General features: G+C 47.4%; 1 protein-coding gene across 2 annotated transcripts in view; it reads left to right on the top strand.

Annotated features, from left to right (window-relative positions):
- The window catches only part of TRPA1 (transient receptor potential cation channel subfamily A member 1), a 224,650-nt gene that overhangs the window by 129,643 nt on the left and 77,128 nt on the right, over positions 1–17,879 (top strand). For both annotated transcript variants that reach the window (XM_073679440.1, XM_073679439.1), the window contains exon 18: positions 8,172–8,285. In XM_073679440.1, the coding sequence (XP_073535541.1) occupies positions 8,172–8,285 (114 nt within the window). The remainder of the gene's footprint in view (positions 1–8,171; positions 8,286–17,879) is intronic.

Here is a 17,879-nt window from a genome sequence, read left to right as displayed (position 1 = left end):
CCTGAATCCCATAGAACACCTGTGGAGAGATCTCAAAATGGCAGTTTGGAGAAGGCACCCTTCAAATATCAGGGACCTGGAGCAGTTTGACAAAGAAGAATGGTCTACAATTCCAGGAGAGCATTGTAAGAAACTCATTGATGGTTACCGGAAGCGGTTGTTCGCAGTTATTTTGGCTAAAGTTTGTGCAACCAAGTATTAGGCTGAAGGTGCCAATACTTTTGTCCGGCCCTTTTTTGGAGTTTTGTGTGAAATGATCAATGATTTGATTTTTGCTTCATTCTCTTTTGCGTTTTTTCCTTGCAAGCAAATTAAATGAAGAGAATAAGACCAAAGAATTTGTGATTGCAATCATTTTCAGGAAGAAACTGAGTATTATCTGACAGAATTGCAGGGGTGCCAATACTTTTGGCCAGCACTGTATATATATACAGTACAGACCAAAAGTTTGGACACACCTTCTCATTTAAAGATTTTTCTGTATTTTCATGACTATGAAAATTGTACATTCACACTGAAGGCATCAAAACTATGAATTAACACATGTGGAATTATATACTTAACAAGAAAGTGTGAAACAACTGAAAATTTGTCTTATATTCTAGGTTCTTCAAAGTAGCCACCTTTTGCTTTGATGACTGCTTTGCACACTCTTGGCATTCTCTTGATGAGCTTCAAGAGGTAGTCACTGGAAATGGTCTTCCGACAATCTTGAAGGAGTTCCCAGAGATGCTTAGCACTTGTTGGCCCTTTTGCCTTCACTCTGCGGTCCAGCTCACCCCAAACCATCTTGATTGGGTTCAGGTCTGGTGACTGTGGAGGCCAGATCATCTGGCGTAGCACCCTATCACTCTCCTACTTGGTCAGATAGCCCTTACACAGCCTGGAGGTGTGTTTGGGGTCATTGTCCTGTAGAAAAATAAATGATGGTCCAACTAAACGCAAACCGGATGGAATAGCATGCCGCTGCAAGATGCTGTGGTAGCCATGCTGGTTTAGTATGCCTTCAATTTTGAATAAATCCCCAACTGTGTCACCAGCAAAGCACCCCCACACCATAACACCTCCTCCTCCATGCTTCACGGTGGGAACCAGGCATGTAGAGTCCAGGGCCGGCGTCAGCACCCGGCGTACCCGGGCAAGTGCCGGGGCCCTGGAAAATCAGAGGGGCCCAGCCGCCCACTCACTGTCGGGGCCCAGGCCCACACACCCACCCGCCCACTCACTGTCGGGGCCGGGCCCACACACCCACCCGCCCACTCACTGTCGGGGCCGGGCCCACACACCCGCCCGCCCACTCACTGTCGGGGCCCGGCTCACACACCCACCCGCCCACTCACTGTTGGGGCCGGGCCCACACACCCACCCGCCCACTCACTGTCGGGGCCGGGCCCACACACCCACCCGCCCACTCACTGTCGGGGCCGGGCCCACACACCCACCCGCCCACTCACTGTCGGGGCCGGGCCCACACACCCACCCGCCCACTCACTGTCGGGGCCGGGCCCACACACCCACCCGCCCACTCACTGTCGGGGCCGGGCCCACACACCCACCCGCCCACTCACTGTCGGGGCCGGGCCCACACACCCACCCGCCCACTCACTGTCGGGGCCGGGCCCACACACCCACCCGCCCACTCACTGTCGGGGCCGGGCCCACACACCCACCCGCCCACTCACTGTCGGGGCCGGGCCCACACACCCACCCGCCCACTCACTGTCGGGGCCGGGCCCACACACCCACCCGCCCACTCACTGTCGGGGCCGGGCCCACACACCCACCCGCCCACTCACTGTCGGGGCCCTGGCCGCTTCCTCGGCACCTGTTCAGGGACGCAGGCGCTGCTTGATTGCCGGCACTTCCCCCAGACCTGGCCGCGCGCTGTCCGGCTGTGTCTGCTAGTAATGACACGGCAGGGTCGACGGCACTGCACCTTTAATTGTGCTTGTGTGTCGCTCCTGCCGCGTCATTACTAGCAGACACAGTCGCACAGCGCGCAGCCATGTCTGGGGGAAGTGCCGGCAATCAAACACCGTCGGAGCGGAGGTCCTGCACAGATGGGCGGGAGGGGCCCGGACCCGACCGCAAGTGGGCCCCTCTGATGTTCCAGGGCCATGAAGTCTGTGACACGCCCCATACCCGAGGAGCTGTTGGACAGGACACTGGACCGGGGACAGGTGAGTGAGGCTTCCCCAATCCCCATATTAAAAATATTAGTAATGGGTCTGTGTGAGTGCATGTATGTGAATGTCAGTGTATATGACTGTGTATATATATTTGTCTGTTTTATCTATGTGTATGTCTGTATGTGTACATATGTCTGCGTACCGTGTGTGCACGCATATGTCTGCGTACCGTGTGTGCGCACGCATATGTCTGCGTACCGTGTGTGCGCACGCATATGTCTGCGTACCGTGTGTGCGCACGCATATGTCTGCGTACCGTGTGTGCGCACGCATATGTCTGCGTACCGTGTGTGCGCACGCGTGTGTCTGCGTACCGTGTGTGCGTGCGTGTGTCTGCGTACCGTGTGTGCGCACGCATATGTCTGCGTACCGTGTGTGCGCGCGCATATGTCTGCGTACCGTGTGTGCGCGCGCATATGTCTGCGTATGTGAAGGATGAGGGGGCAGGCTGGGCCATGTGTAATAAATAAATATATATATATATATATATATATATTTCTCCGCCGTATCTGTGCATCATGAATCGTGTATGTGTTAAAAGGGCCCACTGAGACTCTTTCGCCCGGGGCCCAGAAAAACCTGGAGCCGGCCCTGGTAGAGTCCATCCATTCACCTTTTCTGCGTCGCACAAAGACACGGTGGTTGGAACCAAAGATCTCAAATTTGGACTCATCAGACCAAAGCACAGATTTCCACTGGTCTAATGTCCATTCCTTGTGTTCTTTAGCCCAGACAAGTCTCTTCTGCTTGTTGCCTGTCCTTAGCAGTGATTTCCTAGCAGCTATTTTACCATGAAGGCCTGCTGCACAAAGTCTCCTCTTAACAGTTGTTGTAGAGATGTGTCTGCTGCTTGAACTCTGTGTGGCATTGACCTGGTCTCTAATCTGAGCTGCTGTTAACCTGCGATTTCTGAGGCTGGTGACTCGGATAAACTTATCCTCAGAAGCAGAGGTGACTCTTGGTCTTCTTTTCCTGCGGCGGTCCTCATGTGAGCCAGTTTCTTTGTAGCGCTTGATGGTTTTTGCAACTGCACTTGGGGATACTTTCAAAGTTTTCCCAAGTTTTCGGACTGACTGACCTTCATTTCTTAAAGTAATGATGGCCACTCGTTTTTTTTTACTTAGCTGCTTTTTTCTTGACATAATACAAATTCTAACAATCTATTCAGTAGGACTATCAGCTGTGTATCCATCTGACTTCTGCACAACACAACTGATGGTCCCAACCCTATTTATAAGGCAAGAAATCCCACTTATTAAACCTGACAGGGCACACCTGTGAACTGAAAACCATTTCTGATGACTACCTCTTGAAGCTCATCAAGAGAATGCCAAGAGTGTGCAAAGCAGTCATTAAAGCAAAAGGTGGCTACTTTGAAGAACCTAGAATATAAGACATATTTTCAGTTGTTTCACATTTTTTTGTTAAGTATATAATTCCACATGTGTTAATTCATAGTTTTGATGCCTTCAGTGTGAATGTACAATTTTCATAGTCATGAAAATACAAAAAAATCTTTAAATGAGAAGATGTTTCCAAACTTTTGGTCTGTACTGTATATATATATATATATATATATATATATATATATATATATATATATATATATATATATGTTTTAGGATGGCCAATTGTCGTGTAGTCGGTGGGAGGTATGTATCACAGAGATGGCAGGTCTCTGTGATATAGCAAACAGAAAGAAACCAGCTCACCACACTCCTTGGAGTTCTGAAGCACGGAACCCAGCGGACCACTTGCAGCAATGGAAAAACTAAAAATTTGTTCTGGCTTCTTAGATTGCAAAAAAATACTTTATTGGATAAAAAGTATTTCCGTGGGGATAGGGGGCATAGCTTACACGTTTCAAACGCAGTCCTGCATTCTTTATCAAAGCTACTGTATGTACAATGTAAATTCAATTGCTTATATATACAGAGTCCACCAATAAACAATTAGTGATGTGATCAGATGTGAATAATTAATTGATTAGAGACACCCACCATTAAAAACAGCACAAATATACAAATATGCAGGTAAAATTAAAAAACATTATGCACGTGAACAATAAAAGTGCGGCATTAGTAATAGAACATTAATTCACGTCCTCTAGGATTTGATGTAGTTTTCTGTTGGGAATGAGAAAACTACATCAAATCCTAGAGGTGTAAACACAAGAAAAAGCCTGGAAAACAGAGAAGCTTTTTGGATGCTGAATCTTGACACATGTCATTCGGAGGGTTTAAATATGCGGCGTGAATTAATGTTCCATTACTAATGCCGCACTTTTCTTGTTCACATGCATAATGTTTTTTAATTTTACCTGCATATTTGTGCTATTTTTAATGGTGAGTGTCTCTAATCAATTAATTATTTAGATGTGATCACGTCACTTATTGTGCATTGGTGGACCTTGTGTATATAAGCAATTGAATTTACATTGTACATAGTTTTGATAAAGAATGAAGGACTGCGTTTGAAATGCGTAAGCTATGCCCCCTATCCCTATGGAAATCCTTTTTATCCAATAAAGTATTTTTTTGCAATCTAAGAAGCTGGAACATATTTTTAGTTTCTCTGTGATGTAGCCGGGTGTATTTTTCTCTAGTGTAGGCATGCACTAAGAGGACTAATTGTTTCCCCTGGGAGCGGGTTACAGGTTGCTAGGAGAGATGGGCGGATCCAGCTACTCACATACCTCACCTCTAGGTGTGGTTACCAGCCTATGTAATGGAGGCTGCTGTTTGGCACATGGTCTGTGTGCTTGGAGGGAGAAGGCCTCCTGTGTGTGTTTGTCTTCAGACCAGGACACTGGATGCTACCCCAGCTTGTGTGCCACACAGGCCTGAGTGAGCAGAGACCTGCTAAGGACATTTACTTTGTTTGCCTGTTCTCAAGGCCATTTGCTTTTCTGTTTTGCTTCTGGGTTTATGAAGCAATAAACCCACATGAACTTTTAAAGAAACATGCCTCCTGTTTTCCTCCCGTCGCACCCCAGCGAGTAAAACTCCTACAATACATATATTTTTTTTATTTTATTTAAAAAAAATATTTTTACTTAGTCCCACTATGGGACTTTCACTTTCTGCAGTCTGATCGCAGTTATAATGTATAGCAGTGCAGGATCACTGCTATACATTATATCCTGTCAGTGTTGCAAACACAAGTTACTTCAATCATGCACTGCGCATAATCAAAGTAACTTGCTGGTGCCTGGTGACCCAGATGTCATTATGAATGGGGTCTCCGATCCAAGAGCAGAGGGGCACCGCTCGTGGCACTGAGTGTCGGGTGTCAGCTGTCAGAATTAGCTGACACCCGGCAGCAATCACGCACGCACAGCCTGTATGCGGGCGTGATCGCCCATGCATAATAATACATAGCTGGTCCATAAGGTCCAGGGCATAGGGACATATTATTATGTACAATGTCAGAAAGGGGTTAATGACCTTGTCAGGGAGTCAATGTCCTGCTTCAATATACATTTTGATCCAATTAGATGCATTTCTGATGTTATTACACAATGGATAGCCAACATTGAAACCATAGATGCATTGGTTGAACAAGGAAAATTAGTGCAGCAAATAAAAAGGAACATAATACTTACTATCCCTTGAAATAGGAAGATGTCCAACATCTCAGAACTGGCTGGAACAAGCTACACCCATGTACTGTTCAAAGAAGTCTGGCCAAAAGTGGTCTTCATTGAAGAATACAAACTATACCTTCGACATGGAAACATGGCCAAGTAACCCAACTACGTAGAAAAACATAAGAATTGGGAAGCAGGTGCTCTGGACTGATGAGTCGAAATGTGAAATATTTAGCTGTAACAGAAGGTAGCTGGACATCAGTGAAGCATGGTGGAGATTACCTTCTAGTTTGAGGCTACATTTCATCAAATGGAGCTGGGAATTGGGTCAAGATTAAAGGTGTCCTCTATGGTGAGAAATACAAGCAGATATTTGTCCACCATGCAATATGATCAGGGAGGTGTCTGATTGGATCCAAATTTATTGTATAGCAGGACAGCTCCAAACATAGAGATAATGTCAGTAAGAATTATGTTTAGAGTAAAGCAGAAAAAGGAGTCCAGAAAGTGATGCTGTGACCCCCACAGAGCCCAGATCTCAACACCATAGAGTTTATATGGTATTACATAAAGAGTCAGGAAGACTTGTGCAAGCCTACATCCACAGAAGATCCGTGGTTTGTTCTCCAAAATGTTTGGAACTTGCTGAGTTCATCTAAAACTGTGTGCAAGTGTACCTAGAAGAGGAGATGCTGAGTTTGAAGGTATAGTGCGATCACACCAAATATTTTAATTTAGCTTTTTTTTTATACACTTTTACATTTTGTTAATTCACAAAAATAAAAAAATACTACACTTCAATTTTTGAAAGCATGCTTACTTTGCAGCATTTTTTCCACACCTGCAAAAAACTTTTGCAAAGTACTGTAAATATTTATATATATTACTAAAAGAAACTTTGATATGTAACACACAGAACCAGCGTTATTCTCCCTGGTAACATGGAAAATACAACAAAGAAACCCAAAGAATCACATTAAAAATATGTGGGATATATGAGGCTATGGTGGTATCTGCCGTGAATGTTACACATCTTATTCAGTCACCATCTGGCACTATAATTTATTGTTTTGTCTATGATATTGAGCACAATGAAAAATTATGTAGCTGAGAAAAGGTGAATGTGTATGAAGGTTCTGAGGTTTGCTCCTAGGCTGTCTAAAACAAATGTCAGGCCATCATGAATGAGGACATAATCACTCTAATGGCCAAGCGTCATCAATGTTATTAAATAGATCTTTCAGACCTGAGAAGGCTTGTGTACTTACTTTGGAAATCAATGTTAAGGTGCAGTTAGACTACACAATTATCACGAACAAGGGTTCCTAAGAACTCTTGTTTCCAGATGAGCGTGCTGTATAAACAGATTGCCAATTACCTGATGTACAAACAAAATTCTTGTTCCTCATGTGAAATAATCTTTTTACTTGCTTAAAATAATCGCTGTTACTAGCAATGGATCATACTGTGTAAAAAGGACATGTGGTAGTGACAATGACATACTATGTGCATAGAACCATCTATAGTGATGCAGTAAAGTTTGTGAATCCTTTAGAATTTTTCATATTTCCGCATGAATTTTACCTAAAACTACATCACATTTTCACACAAGTCCTCAAAGTAGATAGAGAACTAAGTAAAACAAATGAGTCCAAAATGTTAGACTTTTTAAATAAGGAAAATGATCCAATAGTGGGAAGAGTGGGAAAATTATGTGACTCTTTGATTATCAGATTATTTAAAGGTAAAAATTAGAGTCTAGTGTTTTTGGAGTAAAGCCACCGTCACACTAAGCGAGATCGCAAGCGAGATCGCTGCTGAGTCACAAGTTTTGTGACGCAACAGCGACCTCAGCAGCGCGACCTCAGCAGCGATCTCGCTACGTTTGATACGTAGCAGCGACCAGGCCCCTGCTGTGAGATCGCTGGTCGTGTTGAAATGGCCTGGACCATTTTTTGATTGCTGAGGTCCCGCTGGGTAGCATGCATCGGTGTGTTTGACACCTTAACAACGAACTCGTTGGCGACTCAGAACTGAGACACATAGGCATGCATTTGCGTTGCATCGTTATACAGGTCGCTACGGGTCGCCGTATCGTTGCTGCGTCGCTGGGAAGATCTAACTGTTTGACATCTCACCAGCGACCACACAGCGACGCAGCAATGATCCCTGCCAGGTCGTAGCATTGTCGGGATTTCTGTAGCGTCGCTAAGTGTGACGGTACCTTAACAATCAGGTGTGAACTAAATATGATTGCAAGGTGAAACATTTCCTGCACTCTCAGCAGAAACCAAATATTTGAATCAGTGCATGGATAAATGTAAATGTATGCAGCAGAGATTTAGATATTATAATGAGCAACTTTTATTTACATTTTTTTTGTTATTCATAAGGTTGAATACAACTTCCGGTACCTACAATGCCCTCTCTCCTTTAAGAAATGCAGGCGTGACTATACAAAACAGGAAGCCAACAAAGTTTATTATGAGCCTCTCGCAACTTTAAATGTAAGTCACTGTGGTTCTCAGTTTGCTTTGATGTCTGATACATGAGGTTTTTGTATGGGGACTGAGATAAGCGAACCATCTGAAATTTTAATTCGTCAGCTCCACTAAATTTTCCCAAAAATTTTGATTCATGGTGGAAAAAATTGTATGAATCACAACTAAAAAGCCTCTAATTGCCTGGAAAACATGTTTATACCACTGTGAGTCATATCATGTCATGTTTGAACATGTTTTCAGCTTTGTAATGCAAACACAGCCTTTAATAAAAAAGTGGAGAAATCTAGCACCAAAGGAAAAATGTATTTAGAAAATTCCATTTATTCAAAATCCAGTAAAAACATCACACAGGACTAACAGTAAAAAAGAGAGAGTCCCACCGGCAACCTTTTTAATGTCCAAATTATTTCATCGATCTGGCTACTCGAAAACGGATGGTAACCAGAGGTAAAAAAACAGCATATTTAACACACTGCAGTATCAGGATTTTTAAGGTACCGAAATTGTATAAATGGTCTAAAAATTATTCCTTTGGTGGGAAGGGGGGAAGATTCAAGCATTAATATTACTATTAATAAATAGGTGGTGCAAATAAAAGAAGTTAGGCATTTTCAATTGGCTGGGTGCAACAATTATCTCGTTTTAGGAAATATAAAGAACTTTGTATTTTGCTAAGTGAAGAGCTGTTGGCTGTTTTGTGAGCTGTCCAAAAATTATCCCTTTCATTTGGGAGACAAAACAGGTGTACTGTTTTGAATGTGAAAAAGTAATTATCCCTTTTTGGGGGTCTGCAACTGGTTTGCTAATCATAAAATGATAAGACAATTACAAAGGCTTTTTATTAAGCTGTCCAAAAATGATCTACTTATATCTGGAGACAAAACAGTGGCACTGTTTTGAATGTAAAGAAGTTATGGCTTCTTAACCAGGAGTCAGACATTTTCCCTTTCTTTGGGATCTGCAATTAGTTTGCTAATCACTAAATGATTAGGCAGTTACAAAGGCTTTTTAGCAAGCCTTTCAAAAATTATCCCTTTTTTTCTGGAGACTAAACAAGAGTACTGCTTCGAAAGTAAAAAAGTTAAGGCTTGTTGTCACCACACCTTTTAAAAAAAATGCTCTATTTTGAGAGCTGGTTCTTACACAAACATAAATGAATGTTTCCCAACAACAGTAGTATTGTCCACCACTATAGACCATAGTGGGCAGCTAGAAGATGTAAGACTGGCATGGCTATGTAGTGGCTACAGCAGGAGGAGCATGGTAGAGACTTAGAATGGGGCAACCTCCAAACAGAAAAAATCAAGAGTGAACAGGTGCAAGCTGCTATGACTGCATAACATACAAGCAAAAGGGAGTGACATGTTTGATAAATATTACATTTAGGGTCCTATCAAAGAAAGGTACACCTTGTTGCGGCTGGTGAGCTCTCATGAATTGGAAAATTATAGGTACCGTATTTTTCGGACAATAAGATGCACCGGACCATAAGACGCACCTAGGTTTTAGAGGAGGAAAATAAAAAAAAATTAAGCAAAAAATGTGTTCATGATGCACTTTTAAGGGGGAGGGGATCTTCTGCTGACACTGGTATTGGGGTAATATCCCCCAATTCTGACAATATCCCCTATCCTGTTATATATGCCCCCCCCCCCTTCCTTTTATACGTGGTCCCCAGCCCCATCCTGGTATGCCTGGCATCCCTCCATCCTGGAATGCATGGCACCTCTCATCCCTATCCTGGTATACATGGCACCCCTCATCCCTCTCCTGGTATGCATGGCACCCCTCATCCCTGTCCTGGTATGCATGGCACCGCTCATCCCTCTCCTGGTATGTATGGCACCCCTGATCCCTATCCTGGTATGCATGGCACCCCTGATCCCTATCCTGGTATGCATGGAACCCCTAATCCCTATCCTGGTATGCATGGCACCCCTAATCCTTATCCTGGTAGGTATGGCCCCCTCAGAGTTATCCTGGTATGTATGTACTATCTTGGGCTCGCTGCTTACAGCCATAGAACCGCATTTTGATCTCTGCTGAGGTACGGGTGTCAAATGTACCCCGCAGCCGGGTCAGAATGTCCTTTACAGTCCTTTTCTCCTCATCTGACCATGATTTCACTTCCCGCTGGGCTGCACCGGTTAGCTGCCCCGTCAGAATGCTCACTTTCTGTTCTTCTGTCAGGGGATAAACTTTAAATAAACTGTGCCGTCTTTCCTTAAAGTCAGTTAATGTATGGGATTCCCCTGAGTATTGGGGCAGCCAGGCCGCTCCGGGGATGTAGGGCATGGAGAACGGCATCACCGCTGCTGCAGCCACGTTGGTGGTAGAGGGGATCTCCGCTTCCGACATCTTCCTCCCCCCTAGTTAACCGCGGCCTACCTTCCGTTGATCCTCTTCCGTAGGCCGCGGCTCCGCTGGTGCTGCTCCGGGCGAGGACCTTGCGTCGTTTCCTGGTGACGTCAGCGTCGCTTTCTCTCCTTCCAGGACCTTGCGCAGCGTCGGTGCATAGGGCGGGGCTTCAGGTCTCGCGCGGTTTGGACGTCCAAGCCCCTCTTCTTCCCGCGTGGCGTCCCGAAGATGGCGCCCGATGGCGGGAAAACGGCTGAGGATGGCGGGAAACGGCTGAAGATGGCGGAAAACGGCTCCGGATGGCGGGAAACCTCTTTTTAAGGTACGTATACAGTCTTTTTCAGGCACGCAATACCCGTTTTTGGCGGGTTGGTCACAATCCTGCCGACTACGCCAAAGCTGACTCGCCCCCTGGGCCGTGGGGCACCCGGAACCGGACTTTAGTGCGATGATGGGGGTAGTAGTAGCAACCCGATCCCGTGGCTCAGACCAAATGCTGTGGCAGTCTATTTGTAGAGTTATGAATGTCTGACTACTCCACCCGTGGATTGCGGTCAGGGATGACCGCCGCTGAAAGGCAGACCGCTGAGGCTGATGTTAGTGTGCAGCACAGGGATAGGATAACTCCCCACGGGAAGACTGTAGCCTCAGGGCAGTGTATATGAATGCTGGGGGTGATAGTGCAGGCCGCAATAATAAGAGTTCAGAATCCACTTCAAACATTCCAGGGTCTTTATTGTAGGTGTTACTAATGACCCGACAGGAGTACCGGGTAGGAATGGGCCTGGGTGTCTGAGAGCATTCGGGCGAGCCCCACTGATCAGGGTGAGTGTGAAGGCCTACCGTTCTCTCTCTGCCCTTGCTGACTATCCCCCTTTTCGTGGTGTAATAGCCCCCGTCCCTGAGCTGGCCGTGTACTTCGCCTGTATGGCTTGCTACTCGGGCCTTAGGTACCTTTTGCTTCTCCGTGCTGTTCTGGTCCCTCTGTGTGGCAGAGCCTCCAGGCTTCTTAGGCCAAGGGACCTGAAATCCCTCGCGGGTTGTGTCTCTGCTGCTTGGCTTGCAACCCTGACAGCCTCGGACCCCAATGTCCGGTAGTGTAGTTCTCTCAGCCAGGACCGCCTCTCGTCGCCTCTGTCCCTGGCTCGCAGCTTCTCCTCTGCCTCACGGACTCCTCGGCTACAGCTGAACTGTCCCTCCTTCTCTGGCACTAGTCTCAGTCCTGAGCTAGGTCGTCCAGTTCTCTCTAACCCAGCCCTCAGTTCCAGCTTTTATAGGGGCAGCCAGCTCCCCCTACTGGCCTGGGACAGGAGGTGCTGTATGCTAATTGTCCCTGACCAGGGAACCTCCCTCCTGCTCTCAGACACAGCCTTTAATATTTGTGGCATCCAGGCCTGGGGTGACACATTCCCCCCTAGTAAAATTTAGTACTTTGGGACTAAACAGGAAACACAAATACAGGGTATAAACAATAATATAACATATATACAAGTACATTTTGTCCTTAAGGTCATGGCGCTTCCGTGACCGGGTGTCCATATCACCCAACAAGGTGAAGTTTTCCACAGTGTGGAGACTTGTCCCTATAAACCCCAAGTTCCTGGCCTTGGGCGTGGCGGCAAGGCTGAGCTACCTACTTTGGACCACAAGAGGGCCACGCCGGACAGATTTTTTTTCCGTGGTCATCTTCGAAAGAGGGCACCAGGTGCAACTATCTACATGGTAGTTCCGGTTATTCACCGTCCATAACCTGTCAGTCCATTGTATCTAGGGAAACTGGAAAAACATTATTAATAACCAGGGTACAAACATAAAACATTAAATATATACACTGAGCATTTAGATCTTCCAGCGAGCTGGTATTTGACCCCTAGTGCTCCGGGTTGACCTCCGTAACCCACTGTCTGGTGGTGGTCTAACCTGGCTTTCCCCACTAATATTAAGGGTACAGCTACTAGCTGGGTTTACAGGCAGGGCAGGCAGCTGTCTGCTTGTTCTTTGGTTTACCGCAGGCATGGTAGGCTCACTGTCAGCAGAGGGTTGACTCTCCTGGGCTGCTGGCATGGGTTCTTCTGCCTCCGGGGCTGCTTGTTCTTCTGTAGGCTCCTGCTGGGTAGGCTGAAGGAAGTCTAGGACGGGTACCACTATCGCATCATTTATCCGAGTCCAAGTCCGGGGGAACTCTCCGAGAACTGTGCTGATCATTTCTTCCTTGTCCTCTGCGGGTTCAAGGTCATCTTGATCTTCACTTGGACTCTGTAGTTGCTCGGGGCACCGTTTTAGGTGGTCTCTGGAGACGGTGGTAGTGGTTTCTCCTCCATCCTTGGCAATCACACATACCTTCGGGTTGTTGTGGTTGGATGGCAGTACTGTGTACGGATCGCTCTCCCACTGGTCATCTAGCTTGTGAAGCCTTCTCTTCCACTTCAGGACCTGCTCACCAGGTTCCAGGGGACCAGCAGGGGCGTGTTGGTTGAAGAGCCTCTCTTGCTTTTCTCTCGCTTGAGCCAGGCTCCTCTCCTGTACCTTCTTGTACTGTAGCCGCCGTTCCATATCCCAGTCCGCATCTGGGGAGGTTTCTTCGGGTGTCAGGACTCCCATCTCCAGGTCCATAGGCAGCTTAACTGGTCTTGCTCGCATCAGGTAAGCCGGGGTGCAGTTGGTAGCATTCACCGGGATATGGTTGTACAAGTCTATCAGGTCTGGCAGCTTCTCCGGCCACAGGCTGCGTTCTTCCAGGGGCAACGTCTTGAGGAGATCAATGACGATATTATTCATTTTCTCACACAGCCCGTTGGTTTGCGGGTGGTAAGGCGTTGTCCGAATCTTTCTACAGCCGTAGAGGTTGCAGAACTCCTGGAAGACTTCCGCCTCAAACGCTGGACCTTGATCTGTCAAGACCTGTTCCGCATACCCGTGTGGACGGCAGAAGTGTTGTTGGAAGGCTCTGGCCGCCGTTTGGGCCGTCAAGTCTTTAACCGGGACCACCACCGAGAACCGTGAGTAATGGTCCACAATCGTGAGGGCATAGATGTAGCAGGACCGGCTTGAAGCCAACTTCACATGGTCTAGAGCTACTAGCTCAAGAGGCTGCCTGGTGACGATGGGCCTCAAGGGTGTCTTCTGGCTGGTACGGTCCTTCCTTCTGAGGTGGCATGGGCCGCAGTCCCTGCTCCACTTCTCTATGGCCCCTCTCATACCGATCCAGTAGAACTGCTCTCTCAGTAGGAACTCCAGTTTCTTCCACCCGAAGTGTCCCGCTCTGTCATGGTAGGCCTCCAGGACCATTGCTGCATCTCGCCTTGGGACCACTACCTGCCAGGTCAGCTTGTGCGTCCGGTGGTTGACAAGCCTTCTGCACAGCTTACCCTCGTAGAGGAATAGCCTGCTTTTCTCCTTCCATAACTGCTTGGCTTCCTCTGGAGCGTCCGGGCCAGGGCTAGCGTCTGCCTGGGTTAACAGGTCTTTCACCAGGCGAACTGCAGGGTCACTATCTTGCTTTTCAGCCCAGCCGTGGTGGGGTAAGGGGGTTGAACATGACGGTGGTTAGGTCTTTGTCTCTTACCCGGTGAGAATACTGAGTGGCCCCATACCGGTGGAACGCAGGGAGCTCTACTTCCTCCAGCTCTTCCGAGTCTTCTTCTCCTTCAGGTTGGTGGGGCATTCTTGATAGGGCATCTGCATTGGCGTTGGTCCTGCCTGCCCGGTATTTGATTGTGAAGTCATAATTTGATAGCCGGGCCATCCACCGCTGTTCTAGGGCACCTAGTCTTGCATTGTCCAGGTGTGTCAACGGATTGTTGTCCATGTACACGGTGAACTTTGCGGAGGCCAGGTAATGTTTAAACCGTTCTGTGATGGCGCACACCACTGCCAAGAATTCTAGCTTGAAGGAGCTGTAATTCTCCGGGTTCCTTTCAGTGGGCCTCAGCTTCCGGCTGACATACGTGATCACCCTTTCTCTGCCCTGTTGGTTTTGGGACAGCACCACATTGCTGGCGTCTGTGTGGAGGATAAAAGGCTGGCCATAAACGGGGTAGGCCAGGATCTCATCCCGCGTGAGGGCCATCTTCAACTGGCGGAAGGACTCCTCTTCCGGCTTGTCCCACTTGAAGGGTGGCTTTTGGCTTCTGGTCTTGGATTGCCCTATCAGGAGGTCCTGCATAGGGGCTGCCATCTTAGTGAACCCGGGGATGAACCTTTGGCAGTAGACTACCAACCCGAGGAACTGCCTCACTTCTTTGATGTTTGAGGGGCTTGGCCAGCTCTTGATTACTGTGATTACAGTGACCTTGTCGGGGTCGGGGGCTACTCCTTCTGCACTCACCACTTCCCCAGGTACTGTACCTTGGGCTTTAACAGATGGCACTTGGAGGGTTTCACTTTCATGCCATAACCTGCCAGGGCTTTGAACACCTCTGCCAGGTGTTTTAGATGGTCCTCGTAAGTCTTCAAATAGACGATCACGTTGTCCAGGTAAAGTAGGACCGTCTCGAAGTTTCGGTGCCCTAGACAGCATTCCATCAGCCTCTGGAAGGTCCCGGGTGCATTGCAGAGCCCGAATGGCATACAATTGAATTCACTCAATCCCATTGGGGTGGTGAAGGCGGTCTTCTCCTTGTCAGCCTCTGCCAAAGGAACCTGCCAGTACCCGCTAGTAAGATCCAAAGTAGAGAAGAAGTTAGCTGATTTTAGTGCGGCTAAAGACTCCTCTATCCTAGGTAGCGGGTACGAGTCTTTATGGGTGATACGATTGATTTGTCTATAGTCCACGCACATTCTCATGGTACCGTCTTTCTTTTTTACCAGAACCAAGGGGGCTGCCCAGGGGCTACAGCTGTCTCTAATGACCCCGGCTTCTTTCATTTCTCTCAGCATGCCCTTTGCGTTCTGATAATGTGCAGGGGGTACTGGTCTGTGTCTCTCTTTTATTGGTGGGTGGCTCCCCGTGGGGATGTGGTGTTCTACCCCTTTCACCCTGCCGAAGTCTAGCGGGTGCTTACTAAAGATTCTCTCGTACTCCTGAACCGGGCTTTAGTGCGATGATGGGGGTAGTAGTGGCAACCCAATCCCGTGGCTCAGGGTGGTCAGACCAAATGCTGTGGCAGTCTATTTGTAGAGTTATGAATGTCCGACTATGCCACCCGTGGATTGCGGTCAGGGATGACCGCCGCTGCAAGACAGACCGCTGAGGCTGATGTTGGTGTGCAGAACAGGGATAGGATAACTCCCCACGGGAAGAGTGTAGCCTCAGGGCAGCGTATATGAATGCTGGGGGTGATAGTGCAGGCCGCAATAATAAGAGTTCAGAATCCACTTCAAACAGTCCAGGGTCTTTATTGTAGGTGTTACTAATGACCCTACAGGAGTACCTGGTAGGAATGGGCCTGGGTGTCTGAGAGCATTCGGGCGAGCCCCACTGATCAGGGTGAGTGTGAAGGCCTACCGTTCTCTCTCTGCCCTTACTAACTATCCCCCTTTTCGTGGTGTAATAGCCCACGTCCCTGAGCTGGCCGTGTACTTCGCCTGTATGGCTTGCAACTCGGGCCTTAGGTACCTTTTGCTTCTCCATGCTGTACTGGTCCCTCTGTGTGGCGGAGCCTCCAGGCTTCTTAGGCCAAGGGACCTGAAATCCCTCGTGGGTTGTGTCTCTGCTGCTGGGCTTGCAACCCTGACAGCCTCGGACCCCAATGTCCGGTAGTGTAGTTCTCTCAGCCAGGACCGGCTCTCGATGCCTCTGTCCCTGGCTCGCCGCGTTACCCTGGTATGTATGGTCCCCTCATCCTTACCCTGGTATGTATGGCCCCCTCATCCTTACCCTGGTATGTATGGCCCCCTCATCCTTATCCTAGTATGCATGGTCCCCCTAATCCCCATCAGGCTGCACATAAAAAAATAAACACTCATACTCACCTTTCTTCTCTCTCCTCCAGCGCTGCGTCCGGTCTGCCCGCACTGATCTCTCCATGTGAGCCGCGCATGACGTCACTGCCATGCGCGGCTCACATGGAGAGATCACTGCCGGAAGTCACTGCTCCCCACGCCGGGACTGTGTACGCGGGGAGCAGTGACTTCACTCTCCTTCATAGCCGGCACACAGCGTAGCCGCGCTGCTGCTCCTGCTGCTGCCGGGCTATCGCGTGTGCCCACTCATTAAAGGGCATGAATATTCACCCCTCCCCACGCCCATGGGCATGGAGAGAGGTTGAATATTCATGCCCTTTAACAGTGGGCACAGGCGATTCCGGCAGCAGCAGGAGCCGCAGTGCGGCTACACTGTGTGCTGCTATTAAGGAGCATGAATATTCAGTGCTCCCCACGCCCCATGGGCGTGGGGAGCAGTGAATTTTCATTTTCTTTAGCAGCGGGGACAGTGTTAGGCTACAGCGGGCGGCTGCTGCCTCCTGTGCCCCGCTTATAGTCCGAAAAATGCGGTATATTGTATATACAGTAGCAGTAGTGCAGTCCAAATTTCATATATTCAATATCTGCATACATATTAGCACTTACAGAGTGCTGCTGTATTCTTTTGTTTGCAGCTTAATATGTTAAACAGGTGAGAAGCACTCTTTAAACGCTGCTGTTAATCTCTGATAGCAGTGTTTAATGGAACACCTGCCAGTACTCTTCTCCCATTTGCCACTATGGCCACCGTTTCTGCCATCTTAGTACTTCAGTGAAGAAGATCAAGATATTCACTATATATTGCAATACTATTATATTACAATTGATAGTATAAGCGATCAGAAAACCATGGGTTCAAGTCTCCCAGAAAGATTAAAAGATAAAGTTAAGAAACAGTATATACATTTTTTTAATATAAAAAATATGAATCATCCTCTTTTTCGCTCTTTTTTTAAAGACACAATGATAACAAACATGTTTCCTTTTTATTTCTTATTTTTAAAGTCCAGTCTCACAAAATAAATTGCATTTATTTTGGTCACTGCACATCCCTATAAAAATGCAGAAAAAGGCATCAATATATCAGATGTACCCAAAGTTGCTAACAGCAAAACCATCAGCTCACCACTTAGGAAAACAAGCCCTCAAACACCTCTTTTGACAGAGCAATAAAAATGTTCCCAGTCTCGGAAAATGGTAGCATAAACAAAATTTTTATTTTTTTTAACAAGCATCTCGTTTTTTTCACGACTTTCATAAAAAAAAATCTATGCTGGTTTGGGATCTCTGTAATTGTACTGACCTGGAGAATCATATTTGAGAGTAATTTTTTAC

Source organism: Phyllobates terribilis, unplaced genomic scaffold, assembly GCF_046119375.1.
Source record: "Phyllobates terribilis strain yellow unplaced genomic scaffold, ASM4611937v1 Scaffold_4__5_contigs__length_816908805, whole genome shotgun sequence".
Taxonomy (NCBI): domain Eukaryota; kingdom Metazoa; phylum Chordata; class Amphibia; order Anura; family Dendrobatidae; genus Phyllobates; species Phyllobates terribilis.
The sequence above is the reverse complement of the archived record's forward strand: the minus strand, read 5'-3'. Positions and strand labels throughout refer to the sequence as shown.